Source organism: Macaca fascicularis, chromosome 6 (assembly GCF_037993035.2).
Source record: "Macaca fascicularis isolate 582-1 chromosome 6, T2T-MFA8v1.1".
Classification (NCBI taxonomy): Eukaryota; Metazoa; Chordata; class Mammalia; order Primates; family Cercopithecidae; genus Macaca; species Macaca fascicularis.
The window spans coordinates 168,909,981-168,937,246 of NC_088380.1; the positions used below are offsets into that span (position 1 = coordinate 168,909,981).

Here is a 27,266-nt window from a genome sequence, read left to right on the forward strand (position 1 = left end):
CCTCAGGGGTTCTTTCTGAGGCCTAGGAAAATATAATATAATAGATCACATTTAAAGGGAATATTAAACTCTTTTTGCGATTATTACTCTAGCACTGAAGTTTCATGTCTGAACCTGAGGTTATGCCTACTTGAATTCTCTGTACAGTGGAGATATTAGAGAGTTGCAGTTAGGACTCAAGAACTATAACTTTTGCTTGACTATTCATTTTTCAACATAAGATATAAACTTGGGAGAATTTTGGCTGAAGTATCAGATAATAGAGATGGCATGTGAGCTCTCATGACACCTCTGCAAGCTGCATGAACTTAGGCAGTTTCCAATCTACCTTAGCCACAGTTTACGTGCCTATAAACAGAAAATAAATATTCAATTTATCTGACCATCTAGGATCCTTGCAATTATTAAATGAGAATAAAGTATATGAAAATGACTCTGCAATTGCAAAGCACTATGTAACTTTACAGGACAATTTAAACTGCATTATACAAGAAGAGAACTAGTCAGTTTAGATTAAGAATTCTCTTTAAAACCTGGTAGTAAAAGCCAGCATTGCTCTCTTTAACCAAGATATTACTCAATTAGAAACATTGTTCATTATTTGTTTAGTATTTGCTGAGCACATATTGTATATAAAACACTGTATCGAGGGATATCAGGTTCCAAGTTACACAAGGCAAGGATTCCCGTGTTAATAAGTTTAAAGTCTTACCTATTCATGTGAATCATTATAAAACTGTAGAAGCACTATGCTTTTTACTGAAACCTCCCTCTGTCAAAAGTATGGATGAATGACTGTGGCAATTTGAACACTAAATGCTCATGAGTCATTCCATCGCATGTCCACATACTTCTGCTAAGTTTAATATTTATCCAGAGTCAGTTGTGTTTCTGCCCAAACCTGTTAATGAATGTTGAACTATTATTGCAATGATGCAATTTAAATATTACATAACGCCATATAATTAGGTGTGAGCTAATTATTTGCAAATGCTTATAAAACAGTGCATATTAGAAAGAATTTTTATACTTGATCTTTTTAAAATTGATGAATTTGAATGTGATTTGTATATGAATGATGACACCTTGATAACCAGTTGGCAGACTCTAGCTCAAAGCAAAAGACCTTTGGATCTATTTTGTTTTTAATGGTGGACAAAGTGTACATTTTGTAGATTTTTAATTAAAATGCATTTTGAAACATTCTATAAATTATATTCATTAGTAACTTATAAAAGATTCCTTTTCACCAACGGACCTAGTACAAGCTCTTTTTGTATTTGATAAGAGGGTTTCTCCTTCATAAGAACGACTCTAGATAGAATGCCACGAACATCCCATTTTATTGTTATCTCCTTAGGAACTAGCTTAGTGCCTGGCACACAGTAGGTGCTTTTTAAAGACATGCTGGAATTGAAGAAGGTAACTAGAAGAAAGATCATGAAATGGAAGCATTTGAAATGAATCTTGCAAATAGGGAGAAATTGGGTTTGATAGTGAAGTGGATAGAACAGAAAGAACATCAATGTGTCCTCTTAAGATCAAGGGATTATCGTTTAATGTAACTTAAGGCATTTGAATTTCTATATCTATAAAATGTAGAATAGCTAGCAGTCACAGGGTCACATAGAAACTGTGCATGCATAAATAAATTAGTGCTGTCATTAACTTTCCAATGTCTTAGTGTCACTGAAGGCAAAAGTCAGGTTTAAAAACAATCTTAACTTTGAATTACGTAAGAAGCATAAGAAAATTTGTGAAATTGGAAGAGTTTCAGATATATATTTCTTAATTCCTCTAGAATACACACAAACACATAAAAATAAATGCTTACTTTAAAATTTGACAAGATATATATTTATGTAACTTGAACTAATTTTAAATTATTTAGAACCAAAACAAGAGTTGAGTTGGCTAAACTTAGGGAGGAAGTTGACTACTTAAATGCAATTCATAGAACCTATACCCTAATAACTATGAGTTAGGCCTCTGCTGCAGTGTTGCGCCTATTAAAAGCAAATCAATACAAACCAAAAATAAACAAACTAGACAAATGAAAACACACATACACAAATTTCAAAACAGACAAAAATAACTGAAGCCATTTAAAAAATTAAATGATTATAGAATTTACTTCCACTGAGTATATTAAAAGAGAGAACAGATAATCTACATAATCCATTTGTCACATGTATTATTGAAGGCTTTCATCACTAGTGTAGAGGCATTCAGGGATAGTCTGCTTTATACTTCAGATTATTTAATGCTTGTTTACCTTCATGACAGACAACCCATTATATTTCAATTGTCTTGAACTGTCATTTTAAAAAGAGAGAAAAAATAAAAGATCAATGAAAGCCAAAAAGAAAGACTTTCACAGAGACGTCTCTAGATAAATGGCTTCATCAGTAAATATATGTAAACATTAAAATAAAATATTATTCTTATACAAACTATTTGAGAATGGAAAAGATAGAGCATGAATTTTGAGCCCATTAAAACCTGACATAATAGTAAAAGACTTTGTCAGGCAAGTAAGAAAATAAAAAAGGAAGGAAGGAAAGGAAAGAAAAGAAAACATTAAAATTACCTTATTTTGTTGATTTTAAAGTTTACGTTTATTTTTCATTTTAATATCTCTAAAATTTAGACATTTAAAAATCAATGCTATAATATCTTGCAGTATATATCTGGGAAGTAACTTCTGGCACAGTCAAGAAAGTACCAGAGTGAAAATACCTTAGAATATATTCAACATGAAAATCATTGTATATTTGAAAACAAAGTGCTTAATCACAATTAAAAGATGACTAATTAGTTTTAATATTCTACAAAGAGTTAACTAATCATATTTGAGAAAAAAGAAGAAATACAAGAAATAGATACTATTTGTTTTCTATCAATAAAATCTGAAAATCATCCTCCTGGTATTTTATTTTTTTTTTCTAATTTCTGTTTCTTCACACTTCCAACATTAAAAGTCAAAGATGCATTTGCTTGGAATTAGTCATGAATAAGATATAATCATCTTCATTGGACTCTAATAATATTCTATGCATATGAAACTTTTCTTTATCTAATGATTATTATTTATCTAATTATTTTTGCATGATGATGGTATTGTCATACCACACATCTATATTTAAACAAATTTTCCTGTGGAACTTGATGGGCATTAACCAAAAAATAATAATTACGCATTCTCAAAACAAATACAAAAGTTTAGTTGAGCTCAACCTGTCTTGGGAGTTATAGCAAAAAGAAAAATTAACATACTTATGTAAGTGTGTGTCTGTTTACATATAAACACATGTATATTTATAAAGACTGATGGTAGCTTCTTTTCACTGGGTATTTGCTATGTGTCAGGAGCTGAGCTAAGTGTTTTATGGCATTACTCAATTGATCATTGTAGTAGCTATGAGGACTTGTATTATTATTATTCTACAAGAGAGAAACAGATTTAGAGAAGTTAGGAAATTTACCAGTGGGTCACATAGTGTGTAGCAAAGCCGAGACTTGTAAATGGGCCTATCTACCTCGAAAGGATGTGTCCGTAACCACTGTGTTAATGCTTTTGTATGTGTGTGAAACATTGAAAATAATTGTAACTATAGATGCATCATCTTCAAATGATTGGTCATCAGGAAATCTGGGAGAAAAAACGATTCTCTTTTATCCATATAAGCAAAATGCAGCAATGAATGATGAATCAAGGTGAGGAATAACTAGGGTTAAAGCAATGATCAGAAGAGGGCCTGAGATGTGTGAGGAAACAAAGAAGTTTCCTCAAAGAGAAAGTGGTTGAGCTGGGTCTTATTGTGAAATTTCAATTCGCTAAAGAGGAAAAGGGGGCATTTAGGCCAGTATAGTAGTATAAATAAAGGCTAATATGGCAGAATGACCAAGGGTTTTCAAGTGATTGTGAATATTTTTGTTTAAGAGTTCAATTGGCAACACCATCTTCTTGCCTCCCATGTTGTAAAACAATAGAAAAATACAACCAATAAAGTGAGTAGAAAGTGACCAAAGCATCATCTTTGTTATTGATATTCCCGATATTGAAACATTTTGTATATACCTATGAGAGAATTGCTTTATAATATTAAATCCCAGAACTAGAATTACGTATCTAGCAGAATCAGTGTTACTCGCCTCTGGAAAAAGAGCATAGAATAGGTATGCCCTTTAGAGAGCCCTCCCAATAAAAAGAAATAGGAAGATATGGGGCGATGCACATCCAGTTTTTTTTTTCTCCTCCTGGGTAGAGTTAAAGGACAGACAGAGAGAGGCTGGTAGTGTTATTCTAATGGAGTTTCTTCAAGGGAAGGAAACATGAGGAGTGAAGAAAAAGCATCCCTCCACCTAGGCAAGACTTGAAAATCTGCATTTCTCAAAAAAGTGCTATTTCTTAATGTGCTACATGACACACAGTGCTAGAGATCCGGTCTGTTATTCCTAGCCCTTTCTAAATATTCCTGATAGCTAATAAATGGAAGAATTGAAATATGCTCTGCAAAATGATGCAAGGAATCTCATAAGTCATCATGAAAGGGAGTTACCGACACATCAGAGCAATCTCAAAATAAATAAGAAAATAAAACCCTAGGACAAATATGCTATATTCCGAGAAAACAGAAACTTTCACTTTCTGATAGAGAAACAACTAGAGAAATCTATTGCCTATTTTTTTCTCTTAATTTCCAACATTTATATTTATTTATTCCCAGTTGAATCATTGAGCAAACTCTCTTTGGTGCAAGCATTCTTTTTAATCTTCTGGATATTCATTTTTACTCTGTTGTTTGCTCATCTATCCTTTCTGTTGTTAGTGTCTGATTTTAAAATACTTTTAAAATGATATCATGAAATATAATCAAAGATTGTCTGGCTTCTAGTGACTAAGTTATTTCCCACCAAGAATTTGGGTGATATAATCTTTGAGGTCTCAAGGCAAATGTAGATAGCAGCTTCACTTTAAGGCATGATGCATAAGGTTTGAGGTCCTGTGCCATTTTTCATAGTTAGGATTCCCAGTTTTTAAACACTACTTATTAACTACTGAAAACTTATTAAGGCAAGAAGACACGTCAACTGTCCAAAGAACAGCAGAAGTTCAGGTTGGTTGAGAGTAGGCATCAAGCAGAAGAAAACTTTGGTTTAATCAAAGTGGTGGTTTGGTCAGATGAACATAATGCAAGACAAGAGAATTGAGGGAGTGGTTGTGATGATCAACCAAAGAACTCACACAGAATAAGGAAGGAGTGACCACTGAGGGGATGAGGCAGGGTTGTAAGGTCATAGAATCAAGAGACTAAAGGTCTCCATAAAGTAAAAAGATTTGGAATGCTAGAGTATGAGAGTATAAGAGGGGCTTAATCAGAAACAAATAAGAGATGTTGTTCCACAGTAAGATTCATGAAATAGATATTATGGAAAGGTTACAGTTATTAATTTAAAAATAGTAATGTCTTGAGTATGCCATTGAAGAGGGTGAATGAAATAGTATCGAGGTCAGCCTCATATACCATCGATCTAGAGAAATGTAAGGAACTTAGAAGACAGAGATTTGTGGGTCATATTTTTGAAACCTCAAGAATTAATATGAAAGATGTGGAGTATGTGATAGTGCCAATAGTAAAAATCTTCAAGAAATGAGGGATTAATGACATTTCATACTAAGATTAGACATAATAGATTCAAGTCAGCTAGTGTTGGTGCAGCTATTGAGAGTATGACTGAAGAAGTCGTACTTGTGGTTTCATCTTCACCCCTACAGATGAGGAAAGGCATTCCAGAGGACTGGATGTTTACCACAGTGTGCAATCCAGTGCTCTACCCACAAGTGGATCTCTGATAAATGGAAAAGCCTATGGAAATCATTGTCCTAGAATAGTGTGTGAACTCACTTTTGACCTGTATTGTGGGGGGATGGAATTATATGAAGTGTGAGACTCCACTTGACATCTTCAGATAGAGTTAAAACTTTGGGAAAGGGAGATGTTATCCTAGCATGAGGTTTCCCTCTGCACACCAATGGTGGTAGATGGCCTAAGAAATGCTTCACATTGTCCCCAGGAGTAATTTCAAATACCTTAGCATGACATACATGAAACTTCATACTCAATTCTTCGAGCCCATCTTTCTCCACCTTCCCCTTCACCTAATTCTAGCAGTCAATGTTATAGCCACATGAACTGTTTGTAGTTTCTCAAATAAGCCCAGCTTCCACATGCCCGAGGGACTTTTCACTTGTTTCCTCTGCCTGAAATGTTCTTCACTTGAAAACTCCTGTTTGTCCTTTATCATTATGTTGTGATGTGGCAATTTCTGAAAATATGCTTATTGTCCTTGTTCATGGCAGTTGTAACCATGCTTTGAATTGCTTGTTTACCTGAAGTCTCTCATTGTACACACAAGGCACTTTTCAGTCTGGAACTCTCTTGTTTATCCTGTATCTACATGTCCTACCTCTGGGAGTGGCTTATAGCAGTCAACATAAGCCAACAGTCAACAAACTCTGGTTGTTATAAGTTCATTTAATTTCCCATAGTAATTAATCATCCTGAACATTTTAAAATCTACAGTTAGAAAATTCCAGAGGTAATTTCCAGGCACCATTACCTCTGCAAACCTACCATCATTAGAATTCAACCATAGCACTCTTAAGGATGAAAAGAAAGATAAAAAGAAAGTCTTAAGTACAGACACATAAGTAATGGAGATGAAGATAGCAGGATTGCCAGAAGCTCATAACTCTTGTTAAGAATTTTTAAAGCAAAGTTATTAAATCTCTGCACACTGGAAAACCTTTGTGTTTTGAATATAAATGTAGTTTTTTTCATGAAAATCATCTTGTCACTAGTGCCTGTACTTTAGATATTTGTGGCTAATGGCTTTTCCCCCAAATTAAAAGTATGCTGGAAAAAAAAAAACCTAAGATCATTCTAAGTTTATTTGTTCTAGTTTGTTTTCTTCATCTAATCACCTATATGGTATGCTCTAGCATACGACTAAATCTAAGATTTTTGTAAGATTATAAAATTTGGGGTATCTTTACTTATAACATAGTTCAACCATCACTGGAAGCTCATATCTCCATATGTGAGCATTATTGAGATTGGGTCTTTAGGGCAGATTAGAGATTCTGTTTCTTCAATGAATGAATGAATGACAATGAATTTGAGGGCTGTGGATACGATCCCATCCTCCTATGCACCATGATACCAAAACCCATTATTAAATATGTTGTCTCTTGAATTCACAGCATTGTATCTTCAGGAATCCCCTAAAAATGCAAATGCCCAAGAAAGGCAATCATTAGACACCTAGTATATTATGCTTTCTATCAGATCAGTCAAAGGGAGGGAATGCAACACAAAAGGTTTGAGCATAGGCATGATGAAACTGATGATCCAAGGATTTCAGTAACTTAAAGTCACACACTTAGGAAGAACTAGCGTCAGGGTGTGAATCCAGATTTGTTCTGAAAGCCACATGGACGTAGTGAGAGCACAGAGTGCTGCTCAGAGTAAACGGTCTGGCAGGTGCCTGTGTGAAGTTATGCAGGAAGTGGAAAGCAGATCTTTAGTCATATGGGACAGAGAGTATCAAGAGACCATTTCCCAGAGAAATGCAAAGCATGCATGATATATAAATTCAGTATTTATCATGCTTTTACTTCAAATTATTCAGAAGAAGGGAAACTCCTCTTTTCTTTTACCTGCTGGCCCAATTTCCTGAATACCCTCCCTTTCCTGGAGATCACAGAAGGTGGCTACACGCCAAGCCAAACGTCTCTTCTGCTTAAGTTTTCCCCAGTTCTCTTTTCTGGCTGAGATACAGTGAGGAGGTGTATTGATTTCAGCTCAGATTCTCATCTGGGTCATTCAACCCACATTCCGCAAGTGGCATTCTTTCACTGCTGGAGGCAGAGAGACACTGTCAGTCTCTCCCTGGAGGACAGTTGACTAAGTGTGGTAAGACTGTTTGCTGGCATCCCTTCCATTGTCTGGGTTTGTTTTACGTAACAGCATGCCACAGCTCTTCAAGGAACAATGTTGGAAACGGCCCTGGCTTCCCTTCTCCTGACATATAGGAGGGAAACATGAGCATTTGCAAAATGCTGTTGCTTCAAACTCAGCTTTCAGCAGGCAGATAATAAATATTCCTCTGTGCTGAGTTCCTTCCTCTCCTCTCCTCTCCCTCTTCTATCACATGGTTTTCTATGACAGTGAAGCTCTGATACTGTACTTCGACTTCTTGAGGAGACAGGAAGAAAAGCAAGGGGCTTCAGTTTCATCATTTCTAAGATGGAAGGATTGAAGGAGTTGATATCTAAATGTGCATAATTCTGTGGTCATGGTTATCCTGTTATTATTTCAGTAGCATGGACCGAAATCTCTGTGCATGTCTTTTAATGGAATGCCATTGTGAGAAATTTTTAAATTAAGAATCAAACAACTAAAATTCTACATCTAGATCTGGTACTAATTATGTGACCCTGGGTATATAATTTCAACTCTCTGAGTCGCAGTTATAGCTGGATTAGGTGATCCTTGATATTCTTTCCAACTGCAAATAATCTATTATATACTTTCTTTTTTCCAGTTGGTTTATCTTTTATTTACTTTAAAGTGATAGTATTTTAAAGAAATAATTTTAGAACTAAAAGCACAGGAAGCCTGTTCATATTTTATTAGTTGTTGACCAGCATATTTTCTTAACAATAACAATAGCCAAACTGGCATAGGAAAGCAACAAAGTTTATGAGCAATGTCTATGTCACCATAATTTTCTTTGCCTTTCTACAGAAGATAAGCTACATGAAATCTTGGTGAATTTGACATTGGGTAAGGTTACAGATTTTACACAAAAGTTGATACATGGAAAACAGGAAAAGGAAGTGTTTATTTTTCTCCTTGTTCAGAACACAAGTCTTAAAACATCACTAAGGGCATCTTTCCTAACATGAAAAAGATTAAAAACAATTACATTTAACTCAAAGCAACTATTTTCCATTCTATAATTCCTGTAGTTAGCAAACCAGTTTTCACAAACTATTCCTATTACCTTTTTATCAACAAATTCTATATGTTGTTAAGGAAATGGTTGGAGTAAAAGAGCTATATGGTAATGTGAATAAATTCTACAAATTGTACATCCTATGGAAACTGCATAAAAAGAAAGAGTTTTTGTGGGTTTTTTTTTCCTCACTGCAGGGAAGGCTACAGAGGGCAAGAAAGTGACTATTATTAAACACCTACCAAAGTAGGCTACAAATTCATTAATGCCATCATCAAATCCTCCTTGAAAAATCTCTCTATATCATTTGGGCTGAGAAGTTGTTTCCTCAATGCTGAGAGAACAGTAAAGCCTTAGCAATAATGTAGCTCTTTACAATTAAGGACTATATTTTTCCCTGATTATTATTTGCAAATTATTAAAGCAGTTACTCCACAAGGCTAGGTTAACTCTGAAGTTTATTCAGGAACTCAAGCATGACAAAGGAGAGGGACAAATATATTAAATATTTTATGCTTCTGAGGGACCTGGCTTCACGTGCAGGTTCTAGGTGTGAGCAGTGACCTATGACAAGCTCCTGTACCTTTCAGGGCTCCTCTTGCTCACTTGAAGAAACTGGTCTAATCTATAAATTCTCTTTCAGCTCTGACACTGCATGATCAAATGCAAAATCTTTTTTTTTTTTTTTTTTTTTTTTTTTTTGAGACAAGAGTCTCGCTCTGTCGCCCAAGCTGGAGTGCAGTGGCATGATCTGGGCTCACTGCAAGCTCCACCTCCCTGGTTCACGCCATTCTCCTGCCTCAGCCTCCCAAGTAGCTGGGGCTACAGGCTCCCACCACCACGCCTGGCTAATTTTTTGTATTTTTTTTAGTAGAGACAGGGTTTCACCATGTTAGTCAGGATGGTCTCGATCTCCTGACCTTGTGATCTGCCCGCCTCGGCCTCCCAAAGTGCTGGGATTACAGGCGTGAGCCACCGCGCCCGGCCGTCAAATGCAAATGCCAAATCAGCAATGAAAGCACTGTCACTGAAAACTGTCCATATTGAGGCCAGAGAAAGTTTGAGTTTTGGTGAGCAGAGCGTCGTAGTATTGTTTTTCATGCTGATTAGTCACGGGGTACTACTGGTGAAAATAAAGCAAGTACCAACTCAAAAGAATGAAATTGGAGAGCCTTTGGTAATCCCCTATATTAATCCTACGGTAGCAGAAGCCAGATATAGGGCAGATGCCTACATACTTTGAATCACAGGATTCTTCTCTCAGAGCAGTGGCTCCTAGAAGTCTATTCTGCTCAAGACTACAACCAAAATCTTCCCTGTGGACAGAAAATGCTTGACACTAACCTCCCCCCAACCCCCGGTTTGTCTTTTATAAAATGAAAGAGACTCAATGCCGTGTATGGCAAACAGATTGAGGCCAGAGTTCATTGTTTGAATACAAAATTAGCTGGGTGTGGTGGCAGGCACCTGTAATTCCAGCTACTAGGGAGGCTGGCACAAGAGAATAGCTTGAACCCAGGAGGCAGAGGCTGCAGTGAGCCAAGAGCACGCCACTGCACTCCAACCTGGGTGAGACTCCATCTCAAAAATAAGTAAGTAAATAAATAAATAAATAGGAGTCATTCTTTGGCATGTAAACTGAAAACCAAGACAAACTTGGTTCTGAATTCCAAATATAATCTGAAAATGCATATAGTTATCTACTTTTTCCAAAGTTGTCATGTTATTTTACTTAGTGACACGATCAAGTCACAACAAAGGATTTTGATGTACGGAGGTAATTATGCATAACAGTGGAGTAGAGGTAAGATGGCCCTGAAGGGAACCCTTTAATCCGCAGAGTTTCATGTGGAGTACAAGGCCTGCTACCCTCTACTAGGCAGCTTTCTTATATCGTGGTTGAGCTGTTGCCTTCTCATATTTCTATGGCTGTAGTAGAGTCTTGCCAGGGAAAGAAGAAGGATAGATTGTCCTTCTTTCTTGACTTTACAATGCATGATGAAAGATCTTGTTAGAGGTACAGGTATAGAATTTTCAGATTTAAAACAGGAAGACGAAAGAATGAGACTAAGCATGTGATTTCCTGACAGGTACAGAAAAACATAAAAGCATTTTATTTTTTTTGTAAATGCAAACCCAAACAAACAACTGTGATATACAACTAGTTTCTTAAGATTATAAGACCCTATGAGTTATGTGAAAACATTTAAAAAGTGAAAAAAAAATGGTAGTAACATTCAATAACATTTGTTAAGCACCCGATCTGAGTCCTTGTGCTAAAACACCATAGGAATCATTTATTTAATCCATTCAACAAATCTATGAGGTACAGATGATAATTTTTTCCTTTTTCATCTGTGAAAAAAACAGACCAGACAAGTAAGGTAACATTTCTTGCTCAACATTATAAAGCAAATAAAGGTCAAACTAAGAAATAACAGGGTTTTTAAAATTTTTCATCAAATGTTGTATTCCTTAATTTTTCAAAAATAAATTTTAGAACTTCCATTGTTAGAATTTGACATATATATTATGTATGTAAATTTAAATAACACTATGAATTTTTAAATATTAAAATTAAATTTAGCATTTACATACAGTTTTCACTGATCTATTGTTTAATTGAATTTGTTATAATTTATAGGGAAGAGGAAGAGAATTAGAGAAGAGATGGGATTCACCCAAGATCACACAAGGTCACATGTAGGCAGGAATTAGAAACCAGGCCTGCAGACTTTGAATCCAGTGCTTTGCCCACCAACACAGAAAGTTTCCTTATTCAGAGAAGTTGAGCTTTTTCGAATCAACTCTATATAGTATGGTAAAATGTACAGAGGTTTTAAAATATATATTGGCAATGATTTTTAACAGATATCTTAAAAATATCCTTGAATTTCACAAAATGAAAAACTTCCTGGGTGAAAGAATTCCATGGGGGCAGGGGTGTGGTAGTTTAAAATCGAGTGCTTGGAAATAAAGAGCAAGTAAGGTCAAGTTTTTAAACCTATAATTTTGCAGAGTATCCCCAGGAGTGATTTGACATCTTGGGGAACATTTTGTGATTTGACCTTTTGCAACCACTGCCTGCAGTTGCCTGAATTTGAACAATTTTATTTTTTGTTTGTTTCTTTTCTAGCTGCTTTCAAAGCCATTTTAGAAAGCTCGGTATTCTGATAACATTAGGTTTCTCTATCTCTGTGGAACCTTTTCTTTAAGAAAATGTCAGTGCCTGGGTTACATTAATCAAGTCCAGCTTCAAATGCAAAGTTACCCAGACTCATCTAAAAGGTGAAAATGACAAGAAAAATAAAGCGTTACTACTAATACGCTTATTTCTCCAAAAGAGGTTTCTGGGTTTGGGGCTATATTTATTAATAACATTTCTCTCTTTATCTCTTGATTTTGACCCATTTGTGAGATAGAGTTGTAAATTGAAGAGATAGGATTCAAATATCATCTCGATTACAGGTAGCCTTGGTTTGTAGGATTCGTTTTTATTTACAGCTGGGATTCTTACTTTTTCTCCTCCAAGGCTAATATTTAGTATTAACAAACTCAAGAGAGATGTGGGTGTGGGAGACCATACACTTGCTTGGAATAGCTGGCTGACACTCACCGAGTCTCCATAGCAGGCGTGGAGAGAGACCACGAGGTCAGCATCTAAACAGTAATCCACGCCTTGATTCAAGAGAGCTTATCAAATGAAGGACAAAAGCAAGGAATTATGAGATCCTTTCGGTAAGAAAGCTCCCAAGTAGTGAAGTGTCTTAATTTCACCAATTAGATAACCAAAATGAATAAAGTGAGAGGAAAAACAGTGGAATCTTTTCTTTCCAATACTTCTAAAAGGGCGTGTATTTCTTTTCACAGGTCAGGAAAAAATGAAGGAAGACAAAAGACAATATGACTCCTAAAGAGCAGTGTCCCCCACAGCAAGTCCAGCTGAATATGTGTACTGTAGGCTATAGTAAATGTTTCCTAAAAACCTAGTTTTGTGATAATATAGCTTTAGAAAATGCTAAGTTAAAGGCAAACATCTTCTAGTGCAGAAGCACACGTGTGCTAACGTGCATGCTGAACCTCCAGTGGTATCACATGCTGTTCCACAAAAATCAAATATTCCTGATTGAAGAAGTCATTATTTTTAGCACATTATGAAACCAATGTTCAATAAAAAATATTATTTAGAAACATCACTTTAAGAGTATTCCGGACTATTCTCTTCTTCTTTCTCCTCCACTGTATTCTCTTCCTACTTCCTTCTTTTTTTTAAATATATTAAACTCTGGTAGTTCTCAAACTTTGGTAGGAATATTAAACAAGCAATGAAATAAACGATGAGCTGAAAGAAAGAACAAAAATGTGTAACATTTATAATTATTAAAGAATACAAATTATAAAGATTAAATTTATATAGAATAAATATTTATAAAGACTTTTAGCATGCATACTTTCAAATCCATAAGATAGCATCCATCTAAATATAATCTGAATCCATATGCCATGATTCAAATGTCCCCCAATGTTCATACTGCCCCCCTTCTAAACTTTGCAGCTGTTACCTTATTAGAATTATTGAAAAATAATTGGTAAGCCTTGGATTTAGGGTCAAAACTTGGTGAGATACCTACTCCAATATTAGTAGCTATAAGGAAGTTACCACAAATTTGAAATCTGTGTGTATTAGTCAGTGAAATATTTCTAATAGTGAAACATATGTTTTGGGTGCCATTCAGAGTTCCTAGCAGAGCCTTCGGCACCAAGGGGAGGATCAAAAATGGTGGTAATTACACCAACTATTGATTAATTACAACCAGTTATTGCAACAGGTATTGCAAGAACTCTGTGAGGTTGCTATGGAGAATTTTGTCATCTCTATTTTACAAAATAGGAAACTGAGTCTCAGATTGGTTAGTTAACAAAACCTCCTAATATCACAAATTAGTTTTTGACCAATTTGGGACAAAAGCTTATTTCTTACTAAAGATACTGTCCCGTTTTTATAAATTTATGGATACCAAGTAATTTTTCAGGAGAACAAGATTCTACCTGCAGAGTAGATGGAAAAAGTGGTTCCCCATGGATAAGGCATCTGTTTTTCAGTACAGACCTGTGGACCAGGCATTTTTCTGTTGAGAATTCTTTGTTCTTCTCACACATCACAAATAGAATTTCTACTCATTTTCTCTGTGAAATGCAGTCTCATCATTTCTATGTCAGAAGGGGAAAATGTAACATATCAACCCCACCTCTGTGGCTCTGGGATTCCAACTCTGACAAATCAATTATAATCTCTTACTCAAAGGAGCATATCTAGCACTTACCTAACTATGTATGGTTGAGTAGAAGTAAATGACTGCAACATTACTCAGAATTTATCAGATCTTCACTGATACCTCTGTAGATCCCACTTTCTCTGTTAAAGCTAATTTTATCATCAGAGTTAATAGATGCAACTAGACTGTTGTATCTGCTTCTTATTGGCATCTCTCTTCTGAAGTGCTGAAACTATTTCCATTGAATCATGAGAGCTAAGAATGGAATTTGAATTCACATTTTAAAATTTCTCCCGAAATGGGACTTCTGCAGAAGGTAAATTAGATCTGTTAGTGTCACAACCATACTCTATACAAACATTAACTACATATAAAAGAATATTTTGTTACCTTCTGACAAAACCTGTTGGTATGTAATTAGTCTGTTTCTCGAAATCTGAGTTGAACAGAAGAGCATAATTTTACTAATGCAAATATGTGAGCGCTAATAATGTATTACTGATTCTAATAGTGTATGACTCTAAGAGTATATTACTGGCTTTCATGGATGCATTAATATTAGTAGAAACAAGATTAAGATTCGCTGCTTTACTATTACTCCTGAAGGCTGAAGGCAGCCTTTTAACAAAGGCTAAAAAAAAAATTACTCAACAGGAAAATTACCTACCAATGTCACAGAAGTTATTTTGCAAATCGACTGTCCTCAAAAAGCTCTATGTACCACTTTATTTATACTCTGTGTTCGAAAGATGACAAAACACTTTCCCTACCATTAGCAAATGTGTTTCTCCCAATAGCCTTAGCAATAAGTTTGTTTATTCCTACTTTAGTGGGAGAATTTAAACAACTTACCCGCATTTCTGTACCTTATTATCATGATCGCATGTGCTTGAATCCTGGGACTAGATCTGCTACTGTGAATTGCCCTGCGTTTATGTAAAACATGTTTTAATATCTAGTTAGATGTTTGCAGGAGTTACAGTTAATTATACTGGGAAATTGCTGTCTCTTTTGATGGATCAAAGTAGCAAATGTATTCATTTGTAGCTGTAGTTTTAGATTTCTGAGCTGGAGTTGTTTTATTTATGTGTATCCCAAGGTGACCATATTTGCTGCATTTTTTGGAATTTGATTTTGGACTAGACAAATGAATTGCATTACAAAATTCCACATTGGGCTAGGCATCTGTGGTAGCTTTTTTGGAGGGTGAGAAAGAGAACCTCTTGCATAAAGAGAATTTTCTAGTAAAGGAAGGCAGAAAACTGGGATATTAGCAAAGACCTCACTCTGTGAACCTAGAGAAAACCACTACATTTGGAGGCTTTGCAAATACTGAGCTTTCTTTCGTCTAAAGCTATCTGCCAAGAGAAAATTTCTGCTATTGTTGAGTCAGGCGCAGGCTGGTATTCCAGACAAATGAGTTTTCAACTTCCTAAAGCTAATATGTGCATTATATAAGGTTCAAGAGTAAATGAAGTCTCTGTTTGAGTTTGAGGGCCCCAGTTATCCAAACCAGCTTTCTATATTAACCACGTTCTTGACATTCAACAATTAGTCAACGTTCCACATTGTTTTTGTTTGTTTTTTGGATTTATTGTCATAGTCCAAACCACTGATTTAGAATGCAGAGGCTGTTTTCTACAGAAGGAGTATGGGTTTATAAGGCAGGAGTCTTCGGCCTGCCACTAGGTAGCTCTGTCTCTTTGGATAAAGCATCCTTCTTTGATGAATGTCAACTGCTTAATCTCTAAGAGGATAGAATTGGTTGGTATAGATTTATTCTAAGACCCTTTCTAACTCTAAAACTCTTTTAAATATTTGGTAAGTTTCTCCTATGTTTATTACAGGTCAGAACAGTGTTCAATCATATTTCATAGATACTCTGCTTTGTCATAACTGACATTATCATACCATCCTATGTGCCAGGAATTGTACCAAGAATGGCATGTATATTCACTCTTTTTATGTTCACAATATTACTGCGAAGTGGATTCCATTATTATTCTTACTTTACAGATAAAGAAGTTGAGACTCAGAGACATAGGAAAGTTGCTTGAAATCGCATAACCAGTTAGTGACACGATTCAAATTTTGAATCCAGTTAATTTCATATTTGCCCTTGCAGTGGACACTGTTGATGCCCCTGCCACCCTATCACCTTCCTTGAACTCACACACCCATCTCTCAGATGTTTAGGAGTTGGCTGCTGACAGCTCACTACTTGCCACTTTTTCTAGAGAAATACCATTGGCCAAGATAAAGCCATCTCAGCTAAGAGACTGAGACCATCCCTCCTCGGCAGCCTGGAGGGAACAAATTCCTGCTCTCTTTCTAGGGAAAATGATTCAAAGCAGTTCCCATTTTTCACTATAGTTCTCCACCCCTGTCCTAGGTGGATATTCAGATGGAGTTTTTAAAGGATAAATTTAAACCAGAAAAATTATGTTAATGCACTTTTTAAAATTATATTTTCCTCAATTGCTATTTTGTTCTTCTTCACGAACTTAATAGATGAAATGAGAACGGCAAAGTTTTTAAACGAAAACACACCTAGTAGGCTTGGCAGACTGTGACGCTTGTGTTTTAGCAGCCAAACCCCTTTGTTCTCTTCTTTCACTAATTGGATCTGGCTGAGAAGCTCAAATCACTGAATAATACTTTACTAAACATAATGCAGCCACTCTGATAAAGCTGATTTCCCTTCTCTCTTTTTTCTTTTCTTGGCAAGCAGTTAAGATTGCTAACAGCTCACTGTGACCTTATATCCATTGACATTAAGTTCAGCAAAAATTTTTCCAGATGCAATAATTTGTAATGTAAAAGTTTAATATCTTAAAAACCCATGTTAATCTCTACCTTGGTCTTAAAGACTTTTGATGTATAGCTCATCTAGAATTTTCTTCTTGTCATTCTGAGCTAAAGCATTTATGTATGTAACAAATAATTGTGGAATTCCCTCTATGTCCCAGGCACCGTGCTAAATGCTCAAAATAAAATAGTGAGCAAAATAGCTAGAGCTGCATCCCTTATAGAGTTCATAAAATATTAATAATCTAGAATATAATTCAGTATTCATCATCATATATTTTTATTGTGATCTTACTGAGCTCTTACTATGATGTCTTACTGAGGACATTTGATGTAATAAGAGCTTCTTTCATGATGAGATACATTAATTTACATTTGAAAAATAAATGGAGTTAATTGAGTAAAGAAAGATGGGATATTAGAGTTGAGGCCAGAGGAGGCAGCAGGTGAAAGAACCCTGTGGGAAGAGGAAGCAGGGTGAGGAAGTCATGTAAAGAACTACAGGAACCCCAGTCAGTGAAGAATCACTATTGAATATGAGACTGAGAATATAGTGAGGGAAAACAAAACAAAACAAAACAAAACAACATATGAAGACCTAGAGAACAAGTTAAAGAATTTTATTGTGTCCTGATATCAATGGGCAATTATTGAAGAGTCTGGAGGTATTTTTATGTATATGGCATGATCAGAGGGGTAGAGAACATTTCGGAAGTTGAGAGCAACATATTGCAAACAAGGTCAAAATAATGAGAAGTTTCCCCTTGGAAAAGCAGAAAATAAATCACATGGCTGAGCTCAAAGTGGGGAGATTATAAAGCTGGGACGGTTCAGGATGGATTGAAGCAAACCGGGCCAGAATCACATGTTAAATAGTGTAAATTTCATACTGAGATGCTCAAAGGGAATGACCTGAACAAATACGTATTCTAGAAAAAAAAACTTGGTTTAGCACTGTCCAGCTGAACGTTCCATGATGAAGAAACTGCTCTGTAATCTGGACTGTCCAATACGCTAGTCACTAGCTACATGTAGCTCTTGCACACTTGAAATGTGGCTTGTGCAACTAAGACAGGAAATTTAATTTTTTAAAGTGTGTTTAATATGGCTACCGTGTTAGATAGCACAGGTGTAGTTGCATTGTGGAATATGTGTGGGGTGGTGGTGGTGGTGGCATAGGTGGTCAGAAAGTTGGAGTGAAGAAAAAGAGTAAAGAGATTATTTAGCAATCTAGGAGAGAGATGATGGCAGGAAGAATAAAGACAGAAAAATCATAGAGGCATGATATAAAAATACTTAATTTATTTGTCTAGGGCTCAGAGGACACAAATAGAATAATAAGAGAGAAAGACCTAGGTTAAATTTAGATTACAGACAGCCTTGATGCCAGGTTTAGAAGCCTGGGCTTTCTCTGAAGAGGAGCATAGACCTATTTAAGTTGGTGAAAATAGATTTATTTACTCAGAATTTTCAAAAATGTGCCCGTCAGAAAGTTTAATTGTGGTGTGTAAGATAAATTGGCATGTATCTGTTATATTAGAGCTCTTGTGCCATTATGAAGTGATAATATATTGATATGACTTTCTTGGCCTGACAACTCCTTGATGGCAAAAGCTAGAGCTTAGCTATGTATTTTTTCCCTCTCTTGACCTCACAGGACCTGGTTGGCAGGAGATATTGAAAGTACTCCAGAAGAGTTAATGAGAGAATAAACAACCCCGAGAATGGTGGGCAAGTGATGAATGCAGAAACTGCTTGGGAGTAGCATTTATAGAAGTTAGCAACTGATTAATTTGGAAATCTTTTATACACAATAATGTTCTGGATCGCTTAAGCTCAGGGATTGGGATTCTGCCCAAAGATTGGGTATTCTACCTAGACTTCTAGGCACGTGACAAACCATGAGAACATTTTGGTGCCAACTGAGTGGCAATATTTGAAAACTTTTTGTTTCTGTCGTGTTTATCCAAGACATTTAAGAATAAAATATGTTTTTATATACTTCCAGATTATCTTCCTAAAAGTTCACTTCATTGTATATCCCCACCAAGAAAGTGTACCTCTGATCCCTGTCCACATATTTTCAGGACCAAACATTACCAAGGAATTTATTTTTTCCTCAATCTGCCAGGCTGAAAATGAAATACTATTATTAGATATTGGATTTCACTGATCCCCTCTGAAGTTGCGTTTTCAAATATTTTGTATTTATAAGTTCTTCATTCATGTTTTAGCTTAGTTAAAAATTTAGATTTTTTTTCTCCTCAATGACAAATGGGAATTCTTTATGTATTGGTGATATTTGCTTTTGAATTCTTATTTATTTTGGAAATATCTCACCACACTCAAATGTGATGTTTTGCCTTTTAAAACTGGTTATTGCAGTCATTCTTTTTCTTTTCTTTTCTTCCTTCTTTTTTTTTTTTTTTTTTTTTTTTTTTTTTAACAAAGTCTCACTGTCACCCACGCTGGAGTGCAGGAGTCTGAGGTGTGGTAGAAGGATGTCCTTCCACCCACTGCAACCTGCAACCTCCACCTCCCAGGCTCAAGGGATCCTCCTACCTCGGTCCCTGGAGTAGCTGGGACTACAGGTGCATGCCGCCATGCCTGGCTAATTTTTGGTATTTTTTTTTTTTTTTGTAGTGATGGGTTTTCACTATGTTGCCCAGGCTGGTATTGAACTCCTGGACTCAAGCAATCCATGTGTCTTGTGCTCCCCAAGTGAGGGGATTACAGGTATGAGCCACGGTGCCCAGATAGCAGTCTTGATAACACAGAAGTCTTACATTTTACACAGTCAATCCATAACTTTTTTCCTTTATGCCTTTTAAATTTTATGTTATACTTGACAAAGCTTTTTCGACACTAAGATTATATAGATATTCTATAGTTTTCATTCTGTAGTATTTATATTCGCTCATAAATTTGGATCTTTGTTCCATGTTAAATTTATTTTGTGTGTTAGAGTGAGGTACAGATCTAATTTCAGAAAACAATTTTCCCAAATGAAAACTCAATCAACTCTCCTGCATGCCTTTGGTCAAAATCAGCCTCACGGATTTATGCCCCCAATTCAAGTGTTTAATGAGGGATGCTAAGGCTAGATCGAATGCATTGTCCCAGAACATCTCTCTGTCTATCTGGGTGGTAGAAAAAGAATAATCTTATGTCCTTTTAACACACTTAATTTAGAATCAGTTATGAGGCCCCCTATGTCTTAATCTCCACATTACCTAATACACTGCTCTGTGCATAGCAGTGATTAAACATATCTGTGGGCTTTAAAAAGGAGCTAGAGAAAGGAATGTAAAGAAGAGTACAACACTATTTATGCCCTCAAAGTTAACCTAGTAGAATAAGATACACTTTATTCAACTATGTTTTAGTTGAGTAAGAATGGCGAGAGAGGAACAAAATGAAGATACATTTGATACTTCGTTTTTTTACCATCCTGACAAAGCATTTAGGATATTTACAGATAATATATGCAAACCATTCAGCCCAGTGTCTACACATAGTAGGCTTTCATGACTGGCAACTTGAAAATTATTTTCTATTATGTCAGGGGTTTAATAGAGGCAAAGAATCTTTGCCTCTATTAACCGTGGAATCTTCAAGTTTTTAAGATGAGATAGTTTCATGTAGAAAATAAGAACCTAAACACTCCACTAAATATTAAATTTTAAAACTATCGTATGGTTATTTACCACTACAGCTTAAAAAAAAAAAACCCTACATTGATACTCTCTTCCTAAAACTAGACATAAGTATTTCACACAAAAAAAGATAAACATTAATGAGTGTTGTTTGAAATTATATGTCTCTGCTCTTCAATCATAGCCTTCATCTATAAACTCTAAATTAAGACCAAAGCAGTAATGAAACTAATACATAAAATACTATAACTTTAATGTCATATGTTAGGATAAATCAATAGGAGGAATAAATCTGAAGAGGCAGAAGTAACCACCTTTGACTTGCTTGGCATTTAAACCTTTCGGGCTTGGGGAATCACTGATGCGGTACTTTAAGGGGATTTGATTTTATAGGCTCTTTAGCCCAAGAGGTTTTAGGAATACAGAAAGCGACGAAGCCTTGGAGATATGACAGGCATCAGGCTGTCACCGTGAAGCTGCCTGGCTTTTAAATGGCTTGTTCTCAAGTTTGAGTTCCATAATCCACTGGTAGAAAAGCTGTAGACTTGCTGGCAATGGTGAGAGATGCTCAGAAGCCATTACCTTATAATAGAAATTGATAGATAAGTGGACGATGGAAGTTTAGACTCTGACCTAAAGGGAAATGGAGAATTGAATTGAGGTAATTATCTTGTTAACTTTGGACAAAATTAAAGTTCACCTTTAAAAATGCCAGATCATTAATACCAAAGTGCAGATCCTCATTCACTTACATGATAAGGTGAAAAGAAGTTACTAAAATTGTCTAGCTTTATTTAAAACATTATAATTCATAATTTTTTATTTAAACACATTTAAAATGTGCAGAAAGCTCGAGGACTGGGAAAATAGGAGAAAAGGTACCCCTGAATATTATTATTTAAATGAAAAATCTTCTTTTATTACTTTGCTTTTCCAAACTGGAATAAGAGAGGATGTATTTGCCTTTAGTATTCTGATCAAAGAAATGAGAAAGAAAAAGATGGATGTTAATAGAGGTCATCTCAAATTAAATCTTTTTACTCTTCAATCATAGCCTGTGTCTATTATATTCTAAATTAGGACAAAAGCAAAGACCAAACTAATTTATGAAATTCTATGGCTTTAAATAGCTTATGTTCAATAAATTAACATAGAGAAGCATATGCTGTGGGAATTAGCTAAAATCTATTATCATTGATAAAAAATTTCTACCTTCAAGTCTTTAGGCACAGTTGCTAAATAATTGCTACTTATTGATCTCTGGGAGGAAACTGGTGTCCCATTGGAAGCCGAATTCCCTGATCAGTGCTAGTTCATGATCACTACATCAACCAGGTCTGACTTAAACAAGTAACTGTATGACAGTCTACCAAAAGGCAGTGTTAAGAGGCATTCAAAACCCCACTTAGGAAACAATGCAACGTTAGGCGACAGTCTACTCCCTCAAAGAGCATCCAGTAAAGGTCTTTCTATTTCAGCAGCTTTGCGGGGTATGGGGTAAAGCTTGAGGGTGGGAAATAAAAACTAGACTGAGTAGTAATAACTCTCCCCTCTAAGTCAATCTTCTCTGCATGAGGCTTCTAGGGCACCTTATTTTCAAATCAGATTAAATCAGGCATGTAAGTAGGGAAACGTAGGCACAAAGCCAACTAATCAAGCTAAAAGATATGATTTGAATTTAATTATCTATGCATTTTAGAGCAAAATATAATTTAGCAAAGAAAAAAAAGCAACATTTGAAAAGCTATCTCATTTATTCATCCCACATTGTGAGTGCAGATACAATATTTGAAACTGATATTCTCTAAGAGTATTTTAAAAAGATGTAGTAACTGGGATGTGTTTCTGTAGTATATTTTCTGATTTTAAAAATTAAAATGCTTTAAAATTTTACTTGGGATAATTCAAAATGAACGACATGGAATTTTAACAGCAATTTATGCATCATGATTTTAAAAAGTCAGAGACTTCAAACTGTGTCACAATAAATTGTTCTCATGCACGGCTACATGGTTATTGCTTTATTCTTTTAGTAGTTTTTCTAAATATATTCTCTGGATTATTTACATAAATTGTGCTTTTTTTTTTTTTTTTTTTTTTTTTGAGAAGGAGTCTTGCTCTGTTGCCCAGGCTGGAGTGCAGTGGCACAATCTCAGCTTACTACAATCACCACCTCCCGGGTTCACGCCATTCTCCTGCCTCAGCCTCCTGAGTAGCTGGGACTACAGGCACACACCACCACACCTGGCTAATTTTTGTATTTTTAGTAGAGATGGGGTTTCACCTTTTTAGCCAGGATTGTCTCAGTCTCCTGACCTTGTGATCCGCCCACCTCAGCTTCCCAAAGTGCTGGGATTACAGGCATGAGCCACTGTGCCAGGCCAAATTTTGCTTTTTAATTCAAATGTTCCATAATGTATCTTCTTGATTTTTAGAGAATTTTATCTGTAGAATTTATAAAGGCATGAATTCATTTGCACAATTACTTGACAAATGTTACTGAATGCCTGTTTGGAGTCATGCAGAATGCTAAGTACTAGCATTTGCAATGGTGGGCTTAAATGGGCACTGTTCATGGACTCACGCAGATAAAGTCCAGTAGGGGGAAAGATACTGCAAAAATCACCACACAAATGAATGAAGATTTAAAATTTAAAGTAACTGCTATGAAGGAAAACCATATGATTCAATTAACATGTGAAAAAATGTCACATCATAGGAATTTAGTTATAAATTCTGAGTAAAATGTTCATTTATTAGTGTCAAGCACCACGATATTCCTGTCTGGTTTTTATAGATAAAGATTTTGTCCTAAGAAATAAGAGGAAATTGTTACAAAACCTAGAATGAATTGCAGACAAGATATGCACAATGTAGAAATACTTTTCCCTGCCCTCCTCACCAAACGAACATTTTTATAATGTTTGTGAAGTAGGAAGAGAGGACGTCAGAAAGCACAGAAAGAAGAAAATATATCGGTATGCTAAAAATGTTTCCTTCCATCTAGTAGACAAATTGCTTCTAAAAGAGTCAGGATTCAGTTCAGGTTGTGTTTTGTTTTTGTTTTTTAACCCAAGTGGGCAAAAATAGTTTTCAACATACCACTTGTAGAAAACTCTTAATTTAAATGTGTGTGCATGACCATTGAATATATGCTTATTTTAAAATGCTTTCCAGTGATTGATAAAGGTTGTATGGTGCTATCTTTGTCCTGTTCCAGGAGATTATGTGGTTATGTCTGTCTACTTTGATCTGAGCAGAAGAATGGGATACTTTACCATCCAGACCTATATCCCCTGCACACTCATTGTCGTCCTATCCTGGGTGTCTTTCTGGATCAATAAGGATGCTGTTCCAGCCAGAACATCTTTAGGTGAGACACCTTTGTTTATGTTGCAGTTTCTCAAGATAAGTGACAAATACAAGTAATTTTTACTTCCATTTCTATGTTGATCTGCTTTCAATTTAGCCTGCAATTGCATAGAAATACCATTAGTTTCATGTTCAAGAGAATTGGCGTTTTTTAAAACAGTGTTTAAGGTTTCCTACTTTTGCAGTTTGATTCTCCTTAGTTACCTGGATAGGTTTTCTTGGGTAACTTTTCTTAAGAAATTTTAGTTAACTAGTTTTTAAAAACTGTTTTAATATTAACAGATGTGTTTGTTTAGGTCTCTGGGTCATATGCTGAAGCTGCTTGCACCAGCTAGTGAAAGCTGATTGTGTTTCTCTCTTCCCAACTTGGTATTCGGTGATGTCACACTGATAATGTGAAATCAGCCAAGGAGGACATATTAAGAACATGGAAACAGTAAAAATCAGGGCCTTCTATTTTCTAGAGTTAATTGTTACACATTTACCAGCACACCTTTGACTTTTGGCTATTTGCCACATGAGTAATTATTGGGATAACATTTGAAGTAATTGGCTCTTTACAGAAGAGCCATGGAAAAAAATATTTTTGAGAAAATATATTTACCTGTGAAATTTGGGGAGAGAAAGCGACTCTTAAGATTATTTGCAATTTGCTCAATCTAATATATATGGCCATCTTTGTCTTGAATTTTCACATCTTTTTCTTCCCGTGGGGAAGAAGACTCACACAGACTAAAACAAAGCCCAACACGTGAAACTTTTTAAAACCTGAACTGAAACTAAAGCTTGTGAGAGGTGAATAAAATTCAACACCCTTTCATCAGCTATGTAAAACCTAGAACCACATCTCTTGCTGACTGTCTAAAGAGTCAGTAGGGTGTGATAGCTAGGAAATTGGGTTTTGAAGTCCCACAAATATGGGTTTGACATCCCACATTTAGTATAACATTAGAATGTCATTTAATCTCTAATTCACAGTTTCCTCATATATAAAACATGTATAATTTCCTGCACCTAACTTATTGGATTCTACTAGGGTTAAATAAAGTATTTGATGCAAATTGCACATAACAAAGTAAAGCCTCAGAAATGTTGGCTACTATAATCATTTTCTGACAAAATGGTCTGTACTAAGTTATTAAGCTGAGGGCAGAAGTGATTAGTGGGGGAAAAAAGACATCATTTGCATATCTGTCCTCTTCCAAACCTAATTTAGTTTCCCATCTGTTTCAAAAGAAAGTTATTTTGATTTTTCCTGTTATATGTGGTACTTTGTGTTACAAGTACTTCTCAAAATTAAAATATCTTGTCTAATGCTACATGCTGAAACAAACCGCAAATATGTTGAGCCTATTACTTTAGGACTCTTACTCGTCACTGTGAATGGATATATACTGCATTACATGCTTCTATGTCTCTCGTCAGAATGTCAGTCTTGTACATCTCTAGTACAGTGCCTGGAACATGACTGGTACCTCAAATAATTGTTCAATTAATGTATACACTTATGAATGGATGGAGCAAATACATTGACATATTCCAATCCACCCACTTCCCAAAAACATTTTAAGGATGAGATTTCCTCTTGAAGCCTGGATTCTTGCTGGCCAAAATCTCTCTCATGACTCTTTGGGTAGCTCATTTAACCCACTCAGTAAATGAGTATTCACTGGCAAAGGGTTATGGTGGAAGAAAGGATCAAAGTGAGTGAGTTTTGGAATGAGCGAGAGGCCCTTGAGCAAACAGCAGACAAGTACTTCTGTTTGTTTATAATTTGTAAGTCAGGAATGCTCAATATTGTCTCTATGTCTTTTCTATTCTTCACAACACCTCCATGTAGAAGTTGCTGTAATGATCATTATTAACACAATGTTTAGAGCTGAGCTAAGGAAGCAGAGTTGTTGCAAGGTTTGATGACATACACAAAGTCACAACATAAGGAAACAGTAGATCTGCACCTCAGCTGATGGGACATAGGTTTGCTCTGGGTAGGAGGCCTTGTTGAAGGCCAATTGTAGGTACAGATGAGAAGCGGAGCTGAGCCAGTTTCTCTATTTTAACTTTGCTGTCACTTTTCTAGATCAGTGCTCCTTAAATTTAATTGCACATTTAAGTCACTAGAGGACTTTTTGAAGTGCAGATGCCTTAGTTCAACCCCAAGAAATGCTTATCTAATGTGTTTAGAACATGACTTAGGTGTTAAGATTGAAAAACAAGCAAACAAAATATCTCCAGGTGATGCAAATGTGCAGTCACCTTTTATAACCCTGCTCTAGATTTCACTGAGTCCCATTACTTTTTCCAATATTTACAATCCAGAGTTAAATGAGATGACCTTAAGCACATGCAGACCTTAAGCTTCTTGCCACAGAACAGTTAGGCCATGTTGTTTGATGAGCGAGATGGATTTATCCACGTGACTCAGAGATAGTGGTGTTTTCTGAGCACAGAGTCCTAGAGTATGGGTAGCCATCATTTTGGAGCATATAAAAGTGAATGTAGTTTGGTTCCCAGGTGGTAGTTGGTGAGTTGTATTTCTGGTGTACTGACAATGAATGAAATGAAAATACCATTTGGTATTTTTCACCCAACTGATTTGAGGTGAGGTAACATCCTTGAAGAGCTTACTTCATGCCAAGAATGGAGGAACTGGTAAAAGCTATGGATATATTTCATCTACACCAGGTAAGAGAAGTCTAACTTATTTACTTATCAGAATGGAAGCAGTCTTATTGTTGGCTGAGGAGCCAATATAAACCATCCCTGCTCTGCCTCTCACTATTGATGTCGCCGCAGTCTCTTTCCTGTGACTCCAGGCAGAGCCCTGAAAATATCCTGAGGAATTTGTTCAAGAGTCTACTTCTACATGGCTGTGATGAATGTCTGTGTAGCCTAAATAACATTTTCCCAATTTGCTGGATCAGTATTTAACTTGCATGTCAGAATTTGTTTCTTCCAAATTATCACATGCCACATTTAAAAAAAATTAACTCATCTATAGTACCTACCATAAATACTGACATTTTCACTTGTCAAGGGTCAAGTGTGGCCTCAGGCCTGATTATAAAATGAAGGCCACAGGGCCAATTTAGTTTTTCAGTCCTCTGCAAAAATATCAGTTGTGATTAGG

At 35.7% G+C, this 27,266-nt stretch overlaps 1 protein-coding gene across 8 annotated transcripts in view; it reads left to right on the forward strand.

Annotated features, from left to right (window-relative positions):
• The window catches only part of GABRG2 (gamma-aminobutyric acid type A receptor subunit gamma2), a 96,201-nt gene that overhangs the window by 59,143 nt on the left and 9,792 nt on the right, over nt 1-27,266 (forward strand). For 4 of the 8 annotated variants that reach the window (XM_073995198.1, XM_073995199.1, XM_065547037.2 and 1 more), the window contains exons 7-8: nt 19,752-19,844; nt 23,985-24,137. In XM_073995198.1, the coding sequence (XP_073851299.1) occupies nt 19,752-19,844; nt 23,985-24,137 (246 nt within the window). The remainder of the gene's footprint in view (nt 1-19,751; nt 19,845-23,984; nt 24,138-27,266) is intronic. The other 4 variants (XM_073995200.1, XM_073995201.1, XM_005558457.5 and 1 more) reach the window with 1 other exon arrangement.